We start from the raw sequence: 15,891 nt of genomic DNA on the forward strand, positions 1-15,891 counted from the left end.
GTCAAAGGCTCTGACCTCGTAACCCCCTCTGGGGCCCCGCGGCCCCGGCGGCCCCGGCTAGCCGTTTGTGGCGTTTCTGGGAATCAGACGTGCCGACGTGCCGCTCACGTGACTTTTCCCGGGGGATCGACGGGACGAGACGCAGCGCGACGCAGCATTGCGCGCCGGGGGCCGTCGCTAAGCGCGCAAACAAGATTAGATAAGGGCACACCTGCGCTCCAGGACGCCTCTCTCTCTCTCTCTCTCTCTCTCTCTCTCTCTCTCTCTCTCTCTCTCTCTCCAGCAGCCCGACATCCCGACACGTGCGCACACACTGGGTGCGTAGCGCCCACAAACGTAGTCTCTGTCGTCAAAATGACAAAATTCCAGGTAGAGCTTTGCAGCATGAATGAGTCCCGAAAGCATGACAACAAAAAAAGTCCAATGTTTACCTCTGTCCTCCCTTCATTCTAGATGGGAATTTGAAAAGCGACACGTCAAACTGAAAACGATCTTGTTGTTGTCTCCTTTTCCTCAGTCCAAAGTCGCAGAGTTTGACGCAAATTTTGGGCTCCCAAGGGGCCGTCCACGCAGAGAGGTGGAGGCACACTGCTTGACGGCCCTAGCGGCAGGGGGAGGACCTGGGAGGGCCTGGGAGGACCGTGGAGAGGTGCCCCCCCCCCTCCCCCCGCTGCGCTCCTGCGCCGTGTGCTGCGCCCCCCGGCCTCCGGCAGGCCGCGGGCGTCCGTGCCGGCCGGCCTCAGCGTCAGTCAGTCCGCGACCAGAAGCCCAGCACGACGGACGCACGCACCGCAACGCACTGCATCGCCATGGCCAGGAGCAGCAGCATCGTGTGCGCCATCGTCGCCCTCAGCGCCCTCGGCACGCTGGCGCTGGTACACGGTGAGTCTCACAGCCAGAAGACCGGTGGAGGCGGACAAAACTCCAGACGCGGGCAGAGCTCCAGAGTCGCTGAATGGGACTCGAACCGAACGCGTGACCCCACCAATGGATTACTCTCCGAACGAAGGAATCCGTTGGACTTGAACTTGAAGGGCGGCGACAGCGCGGGGAAATGAAAGGGAGTTTGACTCGCGTGGTGTCTTTGTCGTGCAGAGCGTCAGTCTCACTTTCTCATGCGATGCGAGAGACATCAGGCTAGGCATCAGGCTGCATTGAATCAATGGCAAGGCACGCAAAGGTCACTGACGTCGGTACACTGTCAAAACGTGATTTCTGCTGGGACTCAAAAGTAGCGATTGAACACCTGCCTCGCAAGTAGAGCCAACTAAACTTCCATTTAAATTTTAAAAAAATTCACGTAAAAAACACTGGATTGTTTTGTTAGGTTAAACCTTGAACTTAACAGTGTGAGGCCCTATCTTCGCGTCCTGTCTCTGCGTTCTAAAAATCTCAAAAACAAAATTGTGCCTAGTGCTTTAGCATTGGCTCCCAACCCCTTTCTAAAACTGGCGGTACAGTCGGACGAAAGGACCAATGAGAGAGGAAAGAGGTTGGTTTGCATCCGCCGCGGGCAAGCCCTGGGCAAGCCCTGGGCAAGACCGAGGCATGCCTTATGCATGTGTCGGACGAGTCGGACGCGGTCGGACGCCAAGCCAATGTCCGATGTTCGCTGTCGCGGCTGGGTTGCATATGGCATGCACACACACACACACACACACACACACACACACACACACACACACGCGCGCAGTCTGCGATTATTGTGTGCATATTATGCGCCTATGCGTACATGAGGTAAGCCGGGATGGAACCGGTTGGGATAGGCTGAGGCCTTTGGGCCGCCTGCGAGGCATCCGAGCGAAACAGAGAGAGACAGAGCCCTGGGGGACGGACGGATCCTTCGGGACCCTCACCCCTTCGGTACCGATGGTGCCGATGGTACTGAAGGTACGTACCACGGCCCCGGCCGCCGGCAGTACTAACTCAGCGAAATTGCAGACAGTGCGTAAACACAGCGCGAGGGTCGGAAAATCAATAACTTCGAGATGATCTCCGCCCGCAGTCCCGCAGTCAGAGGCAAGCCAGAGGCAAGCCAGAGGCACCCACAGAATAAGCAGCGTTCTTACCCTCCGCCCCCTTAAAATAAAAGTACCATACAGAAGTATTGGCAAAAAATGTATCAAAAATTTAAAATTATTCTTCATACACAGTGTTAAATTATTTTTCCACTCAGATAAATTTTATGGGTCAGTAATTGCTGAGCGAAGCGAAGCACCCTGTTTGGGATTTTGAATAGCTCATTTGTCCGACCCCCCCCCTGATACCTTTAGTTTACAAGAGGTATCTTCCTCTGTTTATTTTTACTATATTCATATGCGTATACATAGTCGAAGCTCCATAGTCCAAGCTCTATAGTCCAAGCTCCATAGTCCAAGCTCCATAGTCCAAGCTCCATAGTCCAAACTCTATAGTTCAAGCTCCATAGTCCAAGCTCCAAAGTCTAAGCTCCATAGTCCATATTCTATAGTCCAAGCTCCATAGTCGTACGCCAAGCTTCATAGGCCATTTAGTTTGAGAATAAGATCTGTCGCGAGTAGGGTATGATCTTTCGCGAATAGAGGAAGATCTGTCACGAGCCCGTTAGGTTAGGTTAGGATTGGTTGGACCATTTAGTTTGAGAATAAGATCGGTCGAGAGTAGGGACAGATCTGTCACGAGTAGAGAAAGATCTGTCACGAGCCCGTTAGGTTAGGTTAGGATTGGTTGGACCATTTAGTTTGAGAATAAGATCTGTCGAGAGTAGGGTAAGATCTGTCACGAGTAGAGTAAGATCTGTCACGAGCCCGTTAGGTTAGGTTAGGATTGGTTGGATCATTTAGTTTGAGAATAAGATCGGTCGAGAGTAGGGAAAGATCTGTCACGAGTAGAGAAAAATCTGTCACGAGCCCGTTAGGTTAGGTTTGGTTGGACCATTTAGTTTGAGAATAAAATCTGTCGAGAGTAGGGTAAGATCTGTCACGAGTAGAGTAAGATCTGTCACGAGCCCGTTAGGTTAGTTTAGGATTGGTTGGAACATTTAGTTTTAGATTATTAAATAGCCTTCCGTCGATTCAAGGAGAAACCAACCATTGCCGAATCACAATCCTTCGCGCAAAAGCATACTTCCTGGCTATCACCCCCCAAAAAGAAAAGAGGCTCATTTTCAAAATAAACACATCCAAATTTACTACTGATGAAAATGCATTTCCATCTCCAGCAGAATCCAGCTCAGCATCGAGGCCGAAGGCCTTCCCCTGGCTAGTACTGATATACAGAACGATAACATTCGTCTTAAGGTAGTGCACCGGTAGCCACTCTAAAGAAAAATATGAAAATCGTTCCCCCACCCCATCCTCTCGTCGCGTCCCGGTACCAAGGAGTGTCCCGCCCACACGTGCACAGCCCAGGTGCGGTTGCACGTGTCGCGGGTGTCTTTGAACCCTTAGGCCCGGCTCTGGCCCGCCTTTGGCACACCGGAAGGAAGCCGAGGCTTCCAAATTGGCAAGTGTCCTCGCCGGCCGGCCCGGCCAGTAGCGGCCCCCCGAGCGGCCCGTCCGCCGGACACGCAACCGAGCCACTGTCAAAAAACGAAATCAAAAGAAAATTTTTTTTGTTGGCGCCACTGGTTGGGAGACTTGAGCGCGCGGGAGGGCGGATGGGTCGGGATGGGGCAATGGGAGACCTCGACGCTGGTGCCTGCCGAAACGCGGCGCGCCTTTTCCAGTGTCGTCGCTGCCTTAGGCCCGCCGTGTCAGGCAGGCGAAGCAGGGCATTCATACCCGCTGCCCGGCCTAAATCTAGGAATGCATGACAACTCCGTTTGTTGTTGTTGTTGTTACTTAGGACTTCGGCTAAGGGCCTGCGTGAGAATGTCACAGACTTAAGCGACTCGTGGACACTGACTGACTCCCTACGACAGCGTTAAAGTTCGAGCTGAAAGTTAGGTTAGTTTACAATCATTTTCGTTCTGAAAATTAATCAATCAAGAAGACGGAAAATTGCGTAAATTTCAGACAGTTTACGACAAATGTTGTCCATTTGGAGCGTGGCCGGATGTACGCCAGCCATTAACGCGCGGGCCGCGCGGACAAAAGGGACTCAGCTTCTCGGAAGGGCATCGCTAGAAGAATTCATATGAATGCCGCACCGGCTTGACTATTAATTCTCAGATTTAAATACAATATGCGTCTTCTGTCGCGGCCAAGCGCGGCGCGGCCCCTGTGCAAGGGCATGCCCTGTGCGCACGGGTCCTGCACATAAGGAAGGGCCCACTGACAAGACGCGCTTTGGTCTCGCCAAGAGTTCGCTGACTCTCTCTCTCTCTCTCTCTCTCTCTCTCTCTCCCCCCTCTCTCTCTCCTTCTCTCTCTCTCTCTCTCTCTCTCTCACACACACACACACACACACAAACGCATGCACACGCGCACGCCGCTTGCAGCCAGTTTTGCTCGGCCTGGCGGAACATTTTTACACACTTTTTAAAAATGTATGTTTGCGGCAACCGGTTTTTTCTTTTAATCTTTCGCTAAGTGATGATGCGCCGGCGATACGAGGCTGGCGTCGAGCTGGAGTCACCGGACGGGCAGCCGGCCGAGGCGGAGCGCGGAGCCGTCCTGGAGCGAGGGTTATTCAATAAAAAGTGGGCAAAAAGTTGCTGCCTATTTAGAAAAAAAATTGCGGAGAAAAAAAAATGCATGGAACAGGTACAAGAAAGCCAGATTCTAAATTTAAAAAAAAAATCGAGAAAATAATTGGTGAACCTTCGTTGACTAGTTTTGGTCCCGAACGTGTTCTTTCCGATGGATGATTCCCCCTCCGCTGGCCCGCCCCGCCCCGCCCCGCCCAGACCCTCGCAACTGCCTCTCTTCGTCTCACTCATCTGACACGGTGTCGGCATTGCCGGGGCGCTGGGCTGCCATCATGGTACGGGGAACCAAGGTACTATCTCACTTGGCGATCCCTGCCCGGTGCCTGCCCGGTGCCCGCCCGGTGCCCCCTAGGGGCCCTAGGCCATGGACCTATGCCCTGGGCAGCACATGACCGCCCGGAGGTGCTTGACCTCGTCCTCATGGCTCCGAGCGTGGCTCCGCCCCTCGCGGCGAACTTGGCAAGGCGGGCGGCGTCGGCCGACCGGCGGGGTGCTTCGGTTCCCCTCGGTTTCCCCGGCACCAATAAGCTTCACACTTGGCTTGGCGCACAGTGGGCCAGAAGACCGGAGGGGCCGGCCAAAACTCCAGACGCGTTTTGAGCTCCAGAGTCGCCAAATGGGGCTCGAACCGATCGTGTGACCCCACCAATGGATTCCTCGTTCGGAGAGCAATCCATTGGTGGGGTCACACGCTCGGTTCGAGTCCCATTTAGCGACTCTGGAAGACAAAGGGAAGTCCCAGTCGGACGTCCAGGCCTGGGCAGGCCGGCGTGGCAGGGCAGGGCATGGCAGGGCAGTCCTCGGGGCAGACAGGCTCACTCGCGTGCACTCGCGTGTCTGGCGCTAAAAATAGCAGCATTCCAGGACGACGGAGACCTCTAATAAGGAGAGGCCCAGGCCGGCTATTAGAGAGAGGGAGAGGGACTCGGAGATGGAGGGGGCGTCGGAACGAAAGGGGGATTTGTTGAGACAAGGCATGCTATAATCGATAGCAAAAAACATGTACCTTTGCAAAAACATTTTGATGCACGCAGTGTACTGCACCAGTTTTTTTTTTCTTTTAAATTTTGCTGCTTCCAAACGCACGGTGGCCCTTTCAGCCAGGCGGCCCTACGCCCTGCCTCTGCCACAGCGGGTGGCGCGCCATGGCGTGTGGGTGTGCCCACAGTGTGCCGGTCTTCCCCTCCAGCCCCGCTCGGCCACCCACCGCGCCCAGCACGCGGAGACGCGGCGCGCCAAGTGGCACGCGCTTCACGACTGGATCGTAAACGCTCTAATATTCGTATTAAAATATAAAACCGAGCGCTGGTCTCACGACGTCTACCCCCTTTTTGTTCGTTTTCTTTCCTTTTGCGGCTTCTAGACGGGTCGAGCTCACCCAGGCTGGGGATCGCTCGTAAGTTTTCACGGCGTGAGTCGCGGGGTGTGTGCGAAATACGAATTCCAGCGGAAAAGACCAACAAAAACGGCTTCTTTCTCAATTCAAAGTAACTTCTGTTCGTGAGGCCGTGATAAAACAGCAGAGGGTCGGTGGAGACTTGAATGAAATTTCTTTCTTTTTTGTCACGACGCGGCGGCGGCACCGGGCGGCACCCTCTGCCGGCCAGGCGTGGCCAGGCCCTCTAGGGCCACGACCCACGACGCTGACAGTAGAATGCGGTTTAGTGCGACGCCGCGACGCGGCCACTACAGTGCACTGGTCGGCGCGGTCGCAAATTCACACTCTTTATGTCGCCCTGGCCCTTTGCCCGTGCCTCCCCCCCCCCCCCCCCCCAAAGCCCTCTGCGGTTAAACGGTCGCCGCACGCGTCACGCGCGTGTCAACGGACTTCCGGTGGGCCTAAGTGGCGTTAACTTGACTCCACGCGGGACATGCAAATGAACTCGGGGACCGGCGGGGGCCATAGCCACCTCCTCGCGTAGCGCGCAGCGCCCAGCCGGGCCCTCGGGTCTCAAAGCGACCCAGAGTAGGCAGCGGCCCACCCCCCACTGGAAAAAAAAACCGTTGGCCGGAGCCGGGAGTCGAACCCTCGTCCCGACAGCACCGGCTGGAAAAACCGTGCGCGAGTGCGTACTGTACTGTACAGTGCAGGGGAGGATGTGACCCCCTTCCCCCTCCCCCTCCGACGACGTGACGCCGGCCCTGTCAATGTCAATGCCGCGACTGATGACTCAGACGGATGCAAGGGCCTACACTGCCAGCCACGCCACTGTCGGGCCAAGCGACGGCCGCGCCCCACAGTGGGCCAGAAGACCGGTGGCGGCGGCCAAAACTCCAGACGCGTTTCGAGCTCCAGAGTCACTAAATGGGACTCGAACCGATCGTGTGACCCCACCGATGGATTGCTCTCCGAACGAGGAATCGATTGGTGGGGTCACACGTTCGGTTCGAGTCCCATTTAGCGACTCTGGAGCTCAAAACGTTTTCTTGCGTTTCGGCCGCCGCCACCGGTCTTCTGGCCCACTGTGCGCTGCTGCAAATGCACGCACAGACTGGAACGGAAAAGCAAAAGCAACTGCAAGGAAAACCCGCATGCGACTTATGCGGCGGCGCGTAAAAACCACCCCGCGGAACGCACTGCTTCCCCGCTTCCGGTCAGGGGCAGCAACGCGGGGCCCTCGGACGAGCAGGAACAACAACAACAACAACACCATCTCGATCAAGTTCGATTCGGAGTACTAGAAGTGATTTGGTCGGTTTCCATTTCGTCGGTCGTGACCTCATGGCGGCGCGCGGCGCACACACTGCATGACACGCCAAAAGCGCAGCGACGCACCGCCCGCCCTGCCCAGTGTGGTGGTGGACAAGACCATCTCGATGCCGTCGGCATTTATGCGTCGATGCACGCGTCACACACACACACACACACACACACACACACACACACACACCGCGGGGTAAACGACCCCCCGCCCTCCGCGCCGTCCACACGACTGCGTGCAACTCAATGTCAAAGGTCCCTGACGGGCCCCGCCCCTCCCCTTCTCTCACCTCTTCGCCGCCACCGCCGCGCGCCTGGACGCTGGACGCTTCGAAGAAATGTGTGCTGCTATGTTCGCGGCCGGCGGCGCACAGTGGGCCAGAAGACCGGTAGAGGCGGACAAAACTCTAGACGCGTTTTGAGCTCCAGAGTCGCTAAGCAGGACTCGTACCGAACGTGTGACCCCACCAATGGATTCCTCGTTCGGAGAGCAATCCATTGGTGGGGTCACACGTTCGGTTCGAGTCCCATTTAGCGACTCTGGAGCTTAAAACGCGTCTGGAGTATTGTCCGCCTCCACCGGTCTTCTGGCCCACTGTGCGGCGGCGGAGCCCTTGTCCGAACACGACGCTGAATAGGCGACGTCCGAGCCCCGCCGCGCCGCGCCACTCTGTACGCGAAAAAAGGACGACTGCGCACGAAGGGCTTACGCACGCTGTGGTGCACACGGAGTGGTGCACAGAAGGGCGTAAGTCATGTGGGCCGGCCGTGCGAGATAGGTCGGTACACTGCAACGCGCACGCGCAGAGACGAGCCCAGGCAGAGCCCAGGCAGACCTAATGGGACAAAGGGGGTCAACAACTCCAAGGCGGGGCAGGGGTCCCGCCGTGCAGGCCGTCCAGACGAACCTCTTGCACCCTCTCAACGCCCTCTCGGAACTCACTCATTTTACAGTTGTATCCCCATTTTCTGCCACTCTTTTTCAAGGGAAATTCTTTGTCAATTCAATTTGAAATCATCCTTCACTCTCTCGCCTTCTCCAATTTTCCGTCCTTTTTTCTTTGTAAGAGAAATTTCAAGTCAAAATTCGACTTTAAAGCCTGCTTCTATGATTAAATTAAAATGATTTGACGTGTCGACTTAGTGCGCTTGCAAAACCAAAGAACAAAATTTTGGTGCAAAATTGGATTTGAAATTAAAATATTTTGACGAGCCCTACGCACTGCTGTGTGCAAACCGCGACACGCAGAGTGCCCGAACGCTTCCATTTGAGCTTCTCGTTATACCCTTCTTATCCGCTGGTCGTTGGCGCGGCGCGGCGCTCGGCTCCTAAAGCCTGGAATTTGGCGTCGGCTCGCGTCGCGTCGCGTTGGCACGAGGGCGTCTGCTCGGCGCCTGCCGCGGATAAGGGCGCCAGTCGCTCTGTCTCTCTCGCACTCATGGGGCGTGCCGTCGGTCCCGTGTGGGTGCGAGAGAGACAGAGCGACGACTCCCGGAGTCAGGTTGGCAGCGCGCTATCGCCAACTCCGGGAGCCAAACAGAGTCCCGTGCAGAAACAAGCCACCGCCTTGCCACCGCCTTGTGCCGACGGGTGATGCACCGGCCGGCCGACCACCGCCTTCTCGGAAAGGCGCTGGAATCGCAGCGGCACAGCGGCACAGCAATCGGATCGCGGGACTACTTTTTTACAGCGCAGGATTAGTTTTTTCACGGCCTGCACCGCCTTGCTCTGCGTTGCTCTGCGTTGCTCTGCGTTGCTCTGCGTTGCTCTGCGTTGCTCTGCCTTGCTCTGCCTTGCTCTGCGTTGCTCTGCGTTGCTCTGCGTTGCTCTGCCTTGCCCGGGGAGCACTGAACTCGGCGCGGCGTGGCGCTGCAGCAGGCTAGCAGCAGGCTGCCGGGTTGCAGCGCGGCGGCCAAGGCCACGGCCGACGCGGACGGCCGTCTCTGTCGGACTCGCGGGGCTCGCCAGAGACAGAGGCGGGCACGCAAAGCACGCCCGCGCGGCAGGTTGCCTATGGCCGACTCGGCGGGCGGCGGCGTGGACGGGACGGACGCGGTGGTAGAGGTCACAAGGCGGTGGGTCCACCCCTCACAGGCAGTGGCAAAAATTCCCACGGTGCACGAGGTGGCCAAGACGCGTTTCGAGCTCCAGAGTCGCTAAATGGGACTCGAACCGAACGTGTGACCCCACCAATGGATTGCTCTCCGAACGAGGAGTCCATAGGTGGGGTCACACGTTCGGTTCGAGTCCCATTTAGCGACTCTGGAGCTCAAAACGCGTCCTTTGGCCGCCTCCACCGGCCTTCCGGCCTGCCGGGCCGCGAGGCGTAGGGCAGGGGAATGCGGGAGGAACGCGGCAAAGGGCGAGACTGCGGGCTGCGGGCGAGACGCGCTCGCGTCAAGGCGCGTCGGGCATGCGTCGGACCTCGTCGGCGTGCTTGCTCGGGCTTGCCCGTCTTGTCGCGGCATCCTCGCCGCGCGACTCAAATTGCTAAATTGCCGATTACCTTTTATTGTTTTTATTGTTGTTTTTTTTGCCGAGGCGACGTGGGAACAGACAGAATTAGCTGTAGAGCATCATCGCTCCGAAGGCAGGCGCGCTCCGTGGCGGCCGGGCCCCGACACACACATTCACTCTCTCTCTCTCTCTCTCTCTCTCTCTCTCTCTCTCTCTCTCTCTCTCTCTCTCTCTCTCTCTCTCTCTCTCTCTCTCTCTCTCTCTCTCTCTCTCTCTCTCTCTCTCTCTCCCGCACAGACTCACACAGACACGGCCAGCTCCAGGCACTCAGACACAGAAAAACGAGCAGGCAGACAATTGAACCGTCTGAGGCAGGGATTCTCCGACGCGGTGCAGAGTTCGCACACACGTCATGGGGACGGAGCGGCACCGCCTGCACCACACACGTGCTGTTGCAGCCTCTCTCTCTCTCTCTCTCTCTCTCACACACACACACACACACACACACACACACACACACACACACAGACGGGCGCACCGCTACCCCCAGACCAGTGTGGCCACATAAGTAGGCAAAAATTAAGCAGATGCACCAGTAGAGTCCAAAGGATTTGTCCTCGTCTGCCTCCTAAGCAGACACCTTCCCCCCCCTAAAAAATTGAACAGAAGTTGGTGGGCGTCGAACCCTCGACTGCTGGCACCGCCACGTGGTGCCGATCAAGAAGATGACGGACGTCTATTGAAGAAGAGGCGGGCCGCGCCCTGTCACGTGATTGGCCGCTGTGATAACAATTCCGATTCACTTACGACTCTGTGTGTGTGTACGAGAGAGAGTCGTGCTAGGAGGGTGTGTGTGTGTGTGTGTGTGTGTGTGTGTGTGTGTGTGTGTGTGTGTGTGTGTGACCTACAACGTGCGTGGGGACATGACGCAGCCCCCCCCTCTCCCCTCCTGGTCGGCCTCAGCCTTGACAGTGACGGCGAGAAAGTGATACTGCGTCATCCCCGTAACCCTCTCGCTCCTTTCTCCGATGATATCACCGGCCACGCCCACGGCCAGAACAACAACGGCCCAAGCGCGGGCGTGGGTTCGAATACCCACACGCACGCGGGACATTTTAATTTTTTTTTTCGTTTGGGTGTGTTTTGCCTTTTTATATGGACCGGGCATGGCACCAGAGGCCCGCCAGAGCACAGTGGGTCAGAAGACCGGCGCCGGTGGACTAAAGCTCTGGACGCGTTTTGAGCTCCAGAGTCGCTAAATAGGACTCGAATCGAACGTGTGACCCCACCAATGGATTCCTCGTCCGGAGAGCAATCCATTGGTGGGGTCACACGTTCGGTTCGAGTCCCATTTAGCGTCTCTGGAGGTGAAAACGAGTCTGAAGTTTCGGCCGCCTCCACCGGTCTTCTGGCCCACTGCGAGGCCCCAAACCCAAACTGACCACCGCCTCCTCGGCTTCCGATTCCAGGCCAGCGAATCACGACGATCCAGCTGGACGGCGTGCAGTACTTCGTGAGCCGCATGAACCCCTACTCGCCCGAGCTCAACTACTTCCTGGCCTACCAGTACTGCCGCTCGCTGGGCCTGCAGCTCACCTCCTTCGAGTCCAAGGAGAAGTCGGACTCCATCACGCAGTACCTCCGGAACGCCGGTCAGTCATCAATCAAAACATCGTCTTTTTTTTCTTTTTTTTTTAAATTTGTTTTGCAAAGTGACTAAAGTAACCAAAAATTAAACGATTGATCCCCGCAGGCTACAACCAGTACGACTTCTGGACGTCCGGCAACCGCCTGGGCACCGACATGTTCCTGTGGATGAGCACGGGGCTGCCCTTCAACGCCACCTTCGACCTGATGAACGTGCCCGCCGACGAGGCGGCCGCCCAGCCCCAGGACGCCGTCGTCATGACCAGTGAGCAGCCCGCGCCCCTCCTGCGACGCCACGGCTCCGCCCGCCAGAGGTACATGTGGTTCAATCCGGCCAAAACAGTACTTTTTGTTCGGCAAAAAAAAATTACACTTCAATTTTTTTCCTACTTTTTTTAAAGCTTTTAAAGTTTTTGTTGAAAAAAATTTAAGTTTTTAAAAATGTTTTTTTCAAATTTTCTAAATAGATTTGAAAGTTTTCCAAGTTTTTGAAAAATGGAAGGGCTTTTAAAGACTTTTTAAAAATAGTTTTCTTAATCGGATGAGGCCGCCCCATCCCGGCAATGACTCTCTACAATCCGGTCGCTAATTCGCTTTTTGCCTCTTCGCCTCTCGCAGCAAGAGCGGCCCCAGCAGCGGCTGCGTGGCCCTCAAGGCCCCCGACCTGCACTGGGCCGTGGACGACTGCACGAGCGTCAAGGACTTCATCTGCGAGCAGACGCGCTGCTACTACTACAACTACGGCTCCATCCCCGTGTCCTCCTCACAGGGGTAAGCAGGTGCGACTCTACGTTACTCAGCACTGGGGTGGGGCTCGGCCGCACACTGGATTTGCCAGAAGACCGGCGGAGGCGGACAAAACTCTAGACGCGTTATTTGAGCTCCAGAGTCGCTAAATAGGCCTCGAACCGAACGTGTGACCCCACCAATGGATTGCTCTCCGAACGAGGAATCCATTGGTGGGGTCACACGCTCGTTTCGAGTCCTGTTGCTCAAAACGCGTCTAGCGTTTTGGCCGCCTCCACCGGTCTTCACTGTGAGCTGCCAAGTGCCTGGTCGGGCTTTGGGTTATCGCTTCCATAACGACACGAGCGGTCAAAATTAAATCTTAATTAATCACCTCACCTTCCTAATGACTGTCAGAACGATCTCGGTGTGAAAAATGACAATCGAATGAGCCGGGTGAGCGCGTCCCTTGGGTGCATTCGTCTCGGCCGTCGACCCCCCAGGCGGTCCAAAACGACCCGGGTTCGAGTACGACTCGGTGCGAGAAATTATTTTCGTCGAAACATTTCGGACGCGCGTCCACGCAGAACCGCCAAAGGACGTCATTTCCTGCACTGCAAAAATGATGCGGGGATTTCGGAATCGAGGAAGGAGGAGGCGGGGTAGCGCACGACCTCGTTACATTACATGACGAGGGAGTTCGGGGAAAATAAACAATATCGAGATGTCTTAAAGTGGAGTGGAACTGCGCGAATCAACGCGGAAGGCCCGGCGAACCGCCAGGCTAGCCAACAACGCGGAGCTAAAAAAAAATTTCGTGGGGACAGCAGTTTTAAACAGTTGTTTTCATAAAGTAGAAATTGAGAGTTGATAGGAAAGAGAGACGCGGGTGGCGGTTTGCCCGGTGCCTCGCGTGTGTCAAGGCGTGTCCCCTCACTGTAAAACCAACGCATCCGTGCTGAGATGGGATTGGGGACATTAAGTCGGCACAAAGTGCACACTTTGGTGGGAAGATGCGTCTCTATAGAGTTCCCACCCGGCCCCGGCGCGGTTCCCATCTGCCGGGACGGCCGCGGCGCGGCCCCGCTCGGCGCCGTGTGGCCACACTAGACCAAGGTCCCGCGCGCAAGGTCGCGGCCGAAACAATAAGACTCCCTCTGGAACGGCCGGCCGCGGCCTCAGGAGCCTTTGCCAAGCTTTAACAGGCAATCGTCGGCATCAGTCACCGTTCGACGCGAGAATCCATTTTCCACGCGGGTGAGCCGCTGGGACACTGGGAAGGGGGCCGCGTGCAGTGTAGGGCACTCTTTGTCTTTTTCTCGCGGACGGGTTGTGCAGAGGACAACGAAATAAGTAAATCCAATTCTTGAAGGAAGTCGTCTGGATGACCTTTGTAACGATCGGTAACGCCACATTTAGACAGCGAAAGTACAGAAAGTCTCCCTTCTTTAACGCTTTCAACAAAACATCTAACCTCACGCTCTGGTGTCAATTAATCCAAGACCAACGCACAGTGGGCCAGAAGACCTGGTGGAGGTGTTCAAAATCCCGGACGCGATTTGAGGTCCAGAGTCGCTAAACAGGACTCGAACCGATTGTGTGACCCCACCAATGGATTGCTCTCCGAACGAGGAATCCATTGGTGGGGTCACACGTTCTGTTCGAGCCCTGGTAAGCGACTCTGGAGCTCAAAACGCGTCTTTTGGCCGCCTCCGCCGGCCTTGTGGCCCACTGTGCAGCTTGCCACCCTTGCAATGCAACCCTTGAGTGAGTGATGCGTGTGCGGGACACGCGGGCGTGTGTTGCAGCCGGAACAGCAAGGACCGCCCCCTGCCCGTCAGCACGACCACCACAACGACCACCATCGCGCCCACCACGTCCACCACCGAGGCCGTCCTGCTGGACCACGAGGCCGGCAACGAGGTGCCCGCCGAGGAGGCGCCGGCCGACGACGACGCGGCCACCGTGCCGCCCGCCGCGGCCGAGGCCGCCGAGGACGCCGTCGACGAGAGCCAGCCCGACAACAGCGTCCTGGCCGGCACCGACGCGCCGCCGCAGCCCACCGACGTCCCCGCCGCCTCCGGCCGCGCCCGCGGCAAGTTCCTGGAGCAGCCCGCCGCGCCCGGAGGCCCCACCGCAGGCCCCGCCGCCGGGCCCGGCCTCGGCTGGGGCTGGCCCGCCAACATCAAGCTCGAGATCCCCGTGCCGCGGCGCGTGAGCGGCGGCGGCGCCAACTGAGGCACTCGGTGAAGGACTCGGCCTATGCCCCAGGAACACCGGCGCGCCAGCCAGTCGCACCCTCCTCAAGGATTCCAGAAAATCGAAAAAATAGCTCACGCAACTTTCGGCTCCAACTCGAAATCTAGTAACTTTCCGGCCGATCGCCTGGAAGGCCGCTAATTAGCACAGCAGGCCCCGGGCGCAAGACTGCGGCCTTCCGAAGGCAGTTCCCACAGGAACACACACAAGTGCCCTGAAAACGAGGAGGAAAACAACAAAAAAACTGGACGAAACGCGACTCTGGCACGCTCGTGTTCCTCGGACGCCACGCCGCGCCGCGTCACGCTGTGTCACGCTCGTGTCACGCTCGTGTCACGCCGTCTCGCCACGCCGCGCGTCGCGTCTCGGACACGGCCGGCGAACCACGTGCTCGTCGTCTCTGCTGATCTCACATTTCAGAAAAAACAAAAACAACGTCATTTCCCTTTTTTTCATATTTTTTTTAGTGTATTTGTAGCGACGATTGTTGACCGCAGTGATGACCGGCACGCACGGTGACTCGTTTAACTGTTTAAGGATTTCCTGGTGTCACGTGACAGGCCCTAAAGACTGACTCGATGTTCTCTCCCCTTTTCTCTATGATTTTTATCACTGTAAGGCTCCGCGCTCCGCACGGGACAGCCGTCGTGGCACCCGTTCCCCACTCGCTGCAAGGGCCGACGGCAGACGCGGCCTTCTTGTCCAGCAACGAAAATAAGATTCTGCGACGGAAGTCGCCATGGGCTGTCCTTCGACCGAGCTGCTTCTCCCGAGACCGCCGCCCCTCCGCGGGGGCTGGCGGGTTGTAACTTGTGATATCCATCGACTAGGGATTATTTAGATTCGAAATAAATAAATAATAGACTAACTTCTCTTTTAAGACTACCTAAGAGTTTCGCGAGAGGCCAATGGACAGAGACCTTCTTGGTTACGAGATCGAAGCGACTTTAATTGTAAGCTCTGCATTTGCAAATCAACTCTGTCTGCGTAAGATTAAGATAATTTTTTTTAAAAAAATACATGACATTTCCTGAATGTTGTTTTAATTCCCTCCTTCTCCTACCTTTAAAAATATCACATAAGGTTCCGAAAAGTCAGGCCGCGACCTCGAAAAGATTGGAAACCGCTGCCCTAAACGGAATTTACAGCAAAAATCGGTAACCTTTTTTTTCTTTTTTTTTGGACTTACCAGCCGTTGACGACGCCCTCCACGTTGAGCATGGGCACCACCTTGATGACGTACGAGGCGCGCAGGGCGCGGCCCAGGGCGGTGGGCGCCAGCAGGGTGTCCAGGGTGCCCTGGATCACGTGCGACGAGTTGCTCTCGCCAGGGTGCACGCGCGCCGAAAGGAACAGCAGGGAGCGGCCCTGTAACCACACCATGAAATCATTTTTTTTTTTTTTAAAAAAAAGGTCAATTTGATAATTTGAAAAGAACGCAGATGATACGAACTTTCGAAAAAAAAAGTTA

The 15,891-nt window shown here is 56.4% G+C and overlaps 2 protein-coding genes across 3 annotated transcripts in view; one reads left to right on the plus strand and one right to left on the minus strand.

Annotated features, from left to right (window-relative positions):
* Window positions 1-15,891, minus strand: part of LOC117644687 (cytosolic carboxypeptidase 1-like) — a 46,841-nt gene that overhangs the window by 9,640 nt on the left and 21,310 nt on the right. Inside the window, 1 exon segment of the mRNA XM_034384299.1 lies at window positions 15,610-15,788. Coding sequence (XP_034240190.1) covers window positions 15,610-15,788 — 179 coding nt within the window.
* LOC117645015 lies at window positions 754-15,455 on the plus strand. 2 transcript variants are annotated; one of them, XM_034384887.1, is made up of 5 exons: window positions 754-882; window positions 11,258-11,440; window positions 11,542-11,749; window positions 12,054-12,206; window positions 13,970-15,455. In XM_034384887.1, the coding sequence occupies exons 1-5, from the start codon at window positions 810-812 to the stop codon at window positions 14,397-14,399; spliced, it is 1,047 nt and encodes a 348-aa protein (XP_034240778.1). In that variant the 5' UTR covers window positions 754-809; the 3' UTR covers window positions 14,400-15,455. The 2 variants fall into 2 exon arrangements, with proteins under 2 accessions (XP_034240778.1, XP_034240779.1); XM_034384888.1 differs by having other exon boundaries at window positions 12,054-12,214; window positions 13,970-14,099.

This window comes from Thrips palmi, unplaced genomic scaffold (assembly GCF_012932325.1).
Source record: "Thrips palmi isolate BJ-2018 unplaced genomic scaffold, TpBJ-2018v1 HiC_scaffold_18, whole genome shotgun sequence".
Taxonomy (NCBI): domain Eukaryota; kingdom Metazoa; phylum Arthropoda; class Insecta; order Thysanoptera; family Thripidae; genus Thrips; species Thrips palmi.

Bases quoted from the DNA above. Each gene is read 5' to 3' on its own strand.
- LOC117645015 (XM_034384887.1), top strand. From the start codon at position 810: ATGGCCAGGAGCAGCAGCATCGTGTGCGCCATCGTCGCCCTCAGCGCC. The intron at 11,750-12,053 runs GTACATGTGGTT...CGCCTCTCGCAG, and splicing joins CACGGCTCCGCCCGCCAGAG to CAAGAGCGGCCCCAGCAGCG. The intron at 12,207-13,969 runs GTAAGCAGGTGC...CGTGTGTTGCAG, and splicing joins CCCGTGTCCTCCTCACAGGG to CCGGAACAGCAAGGACCGCC.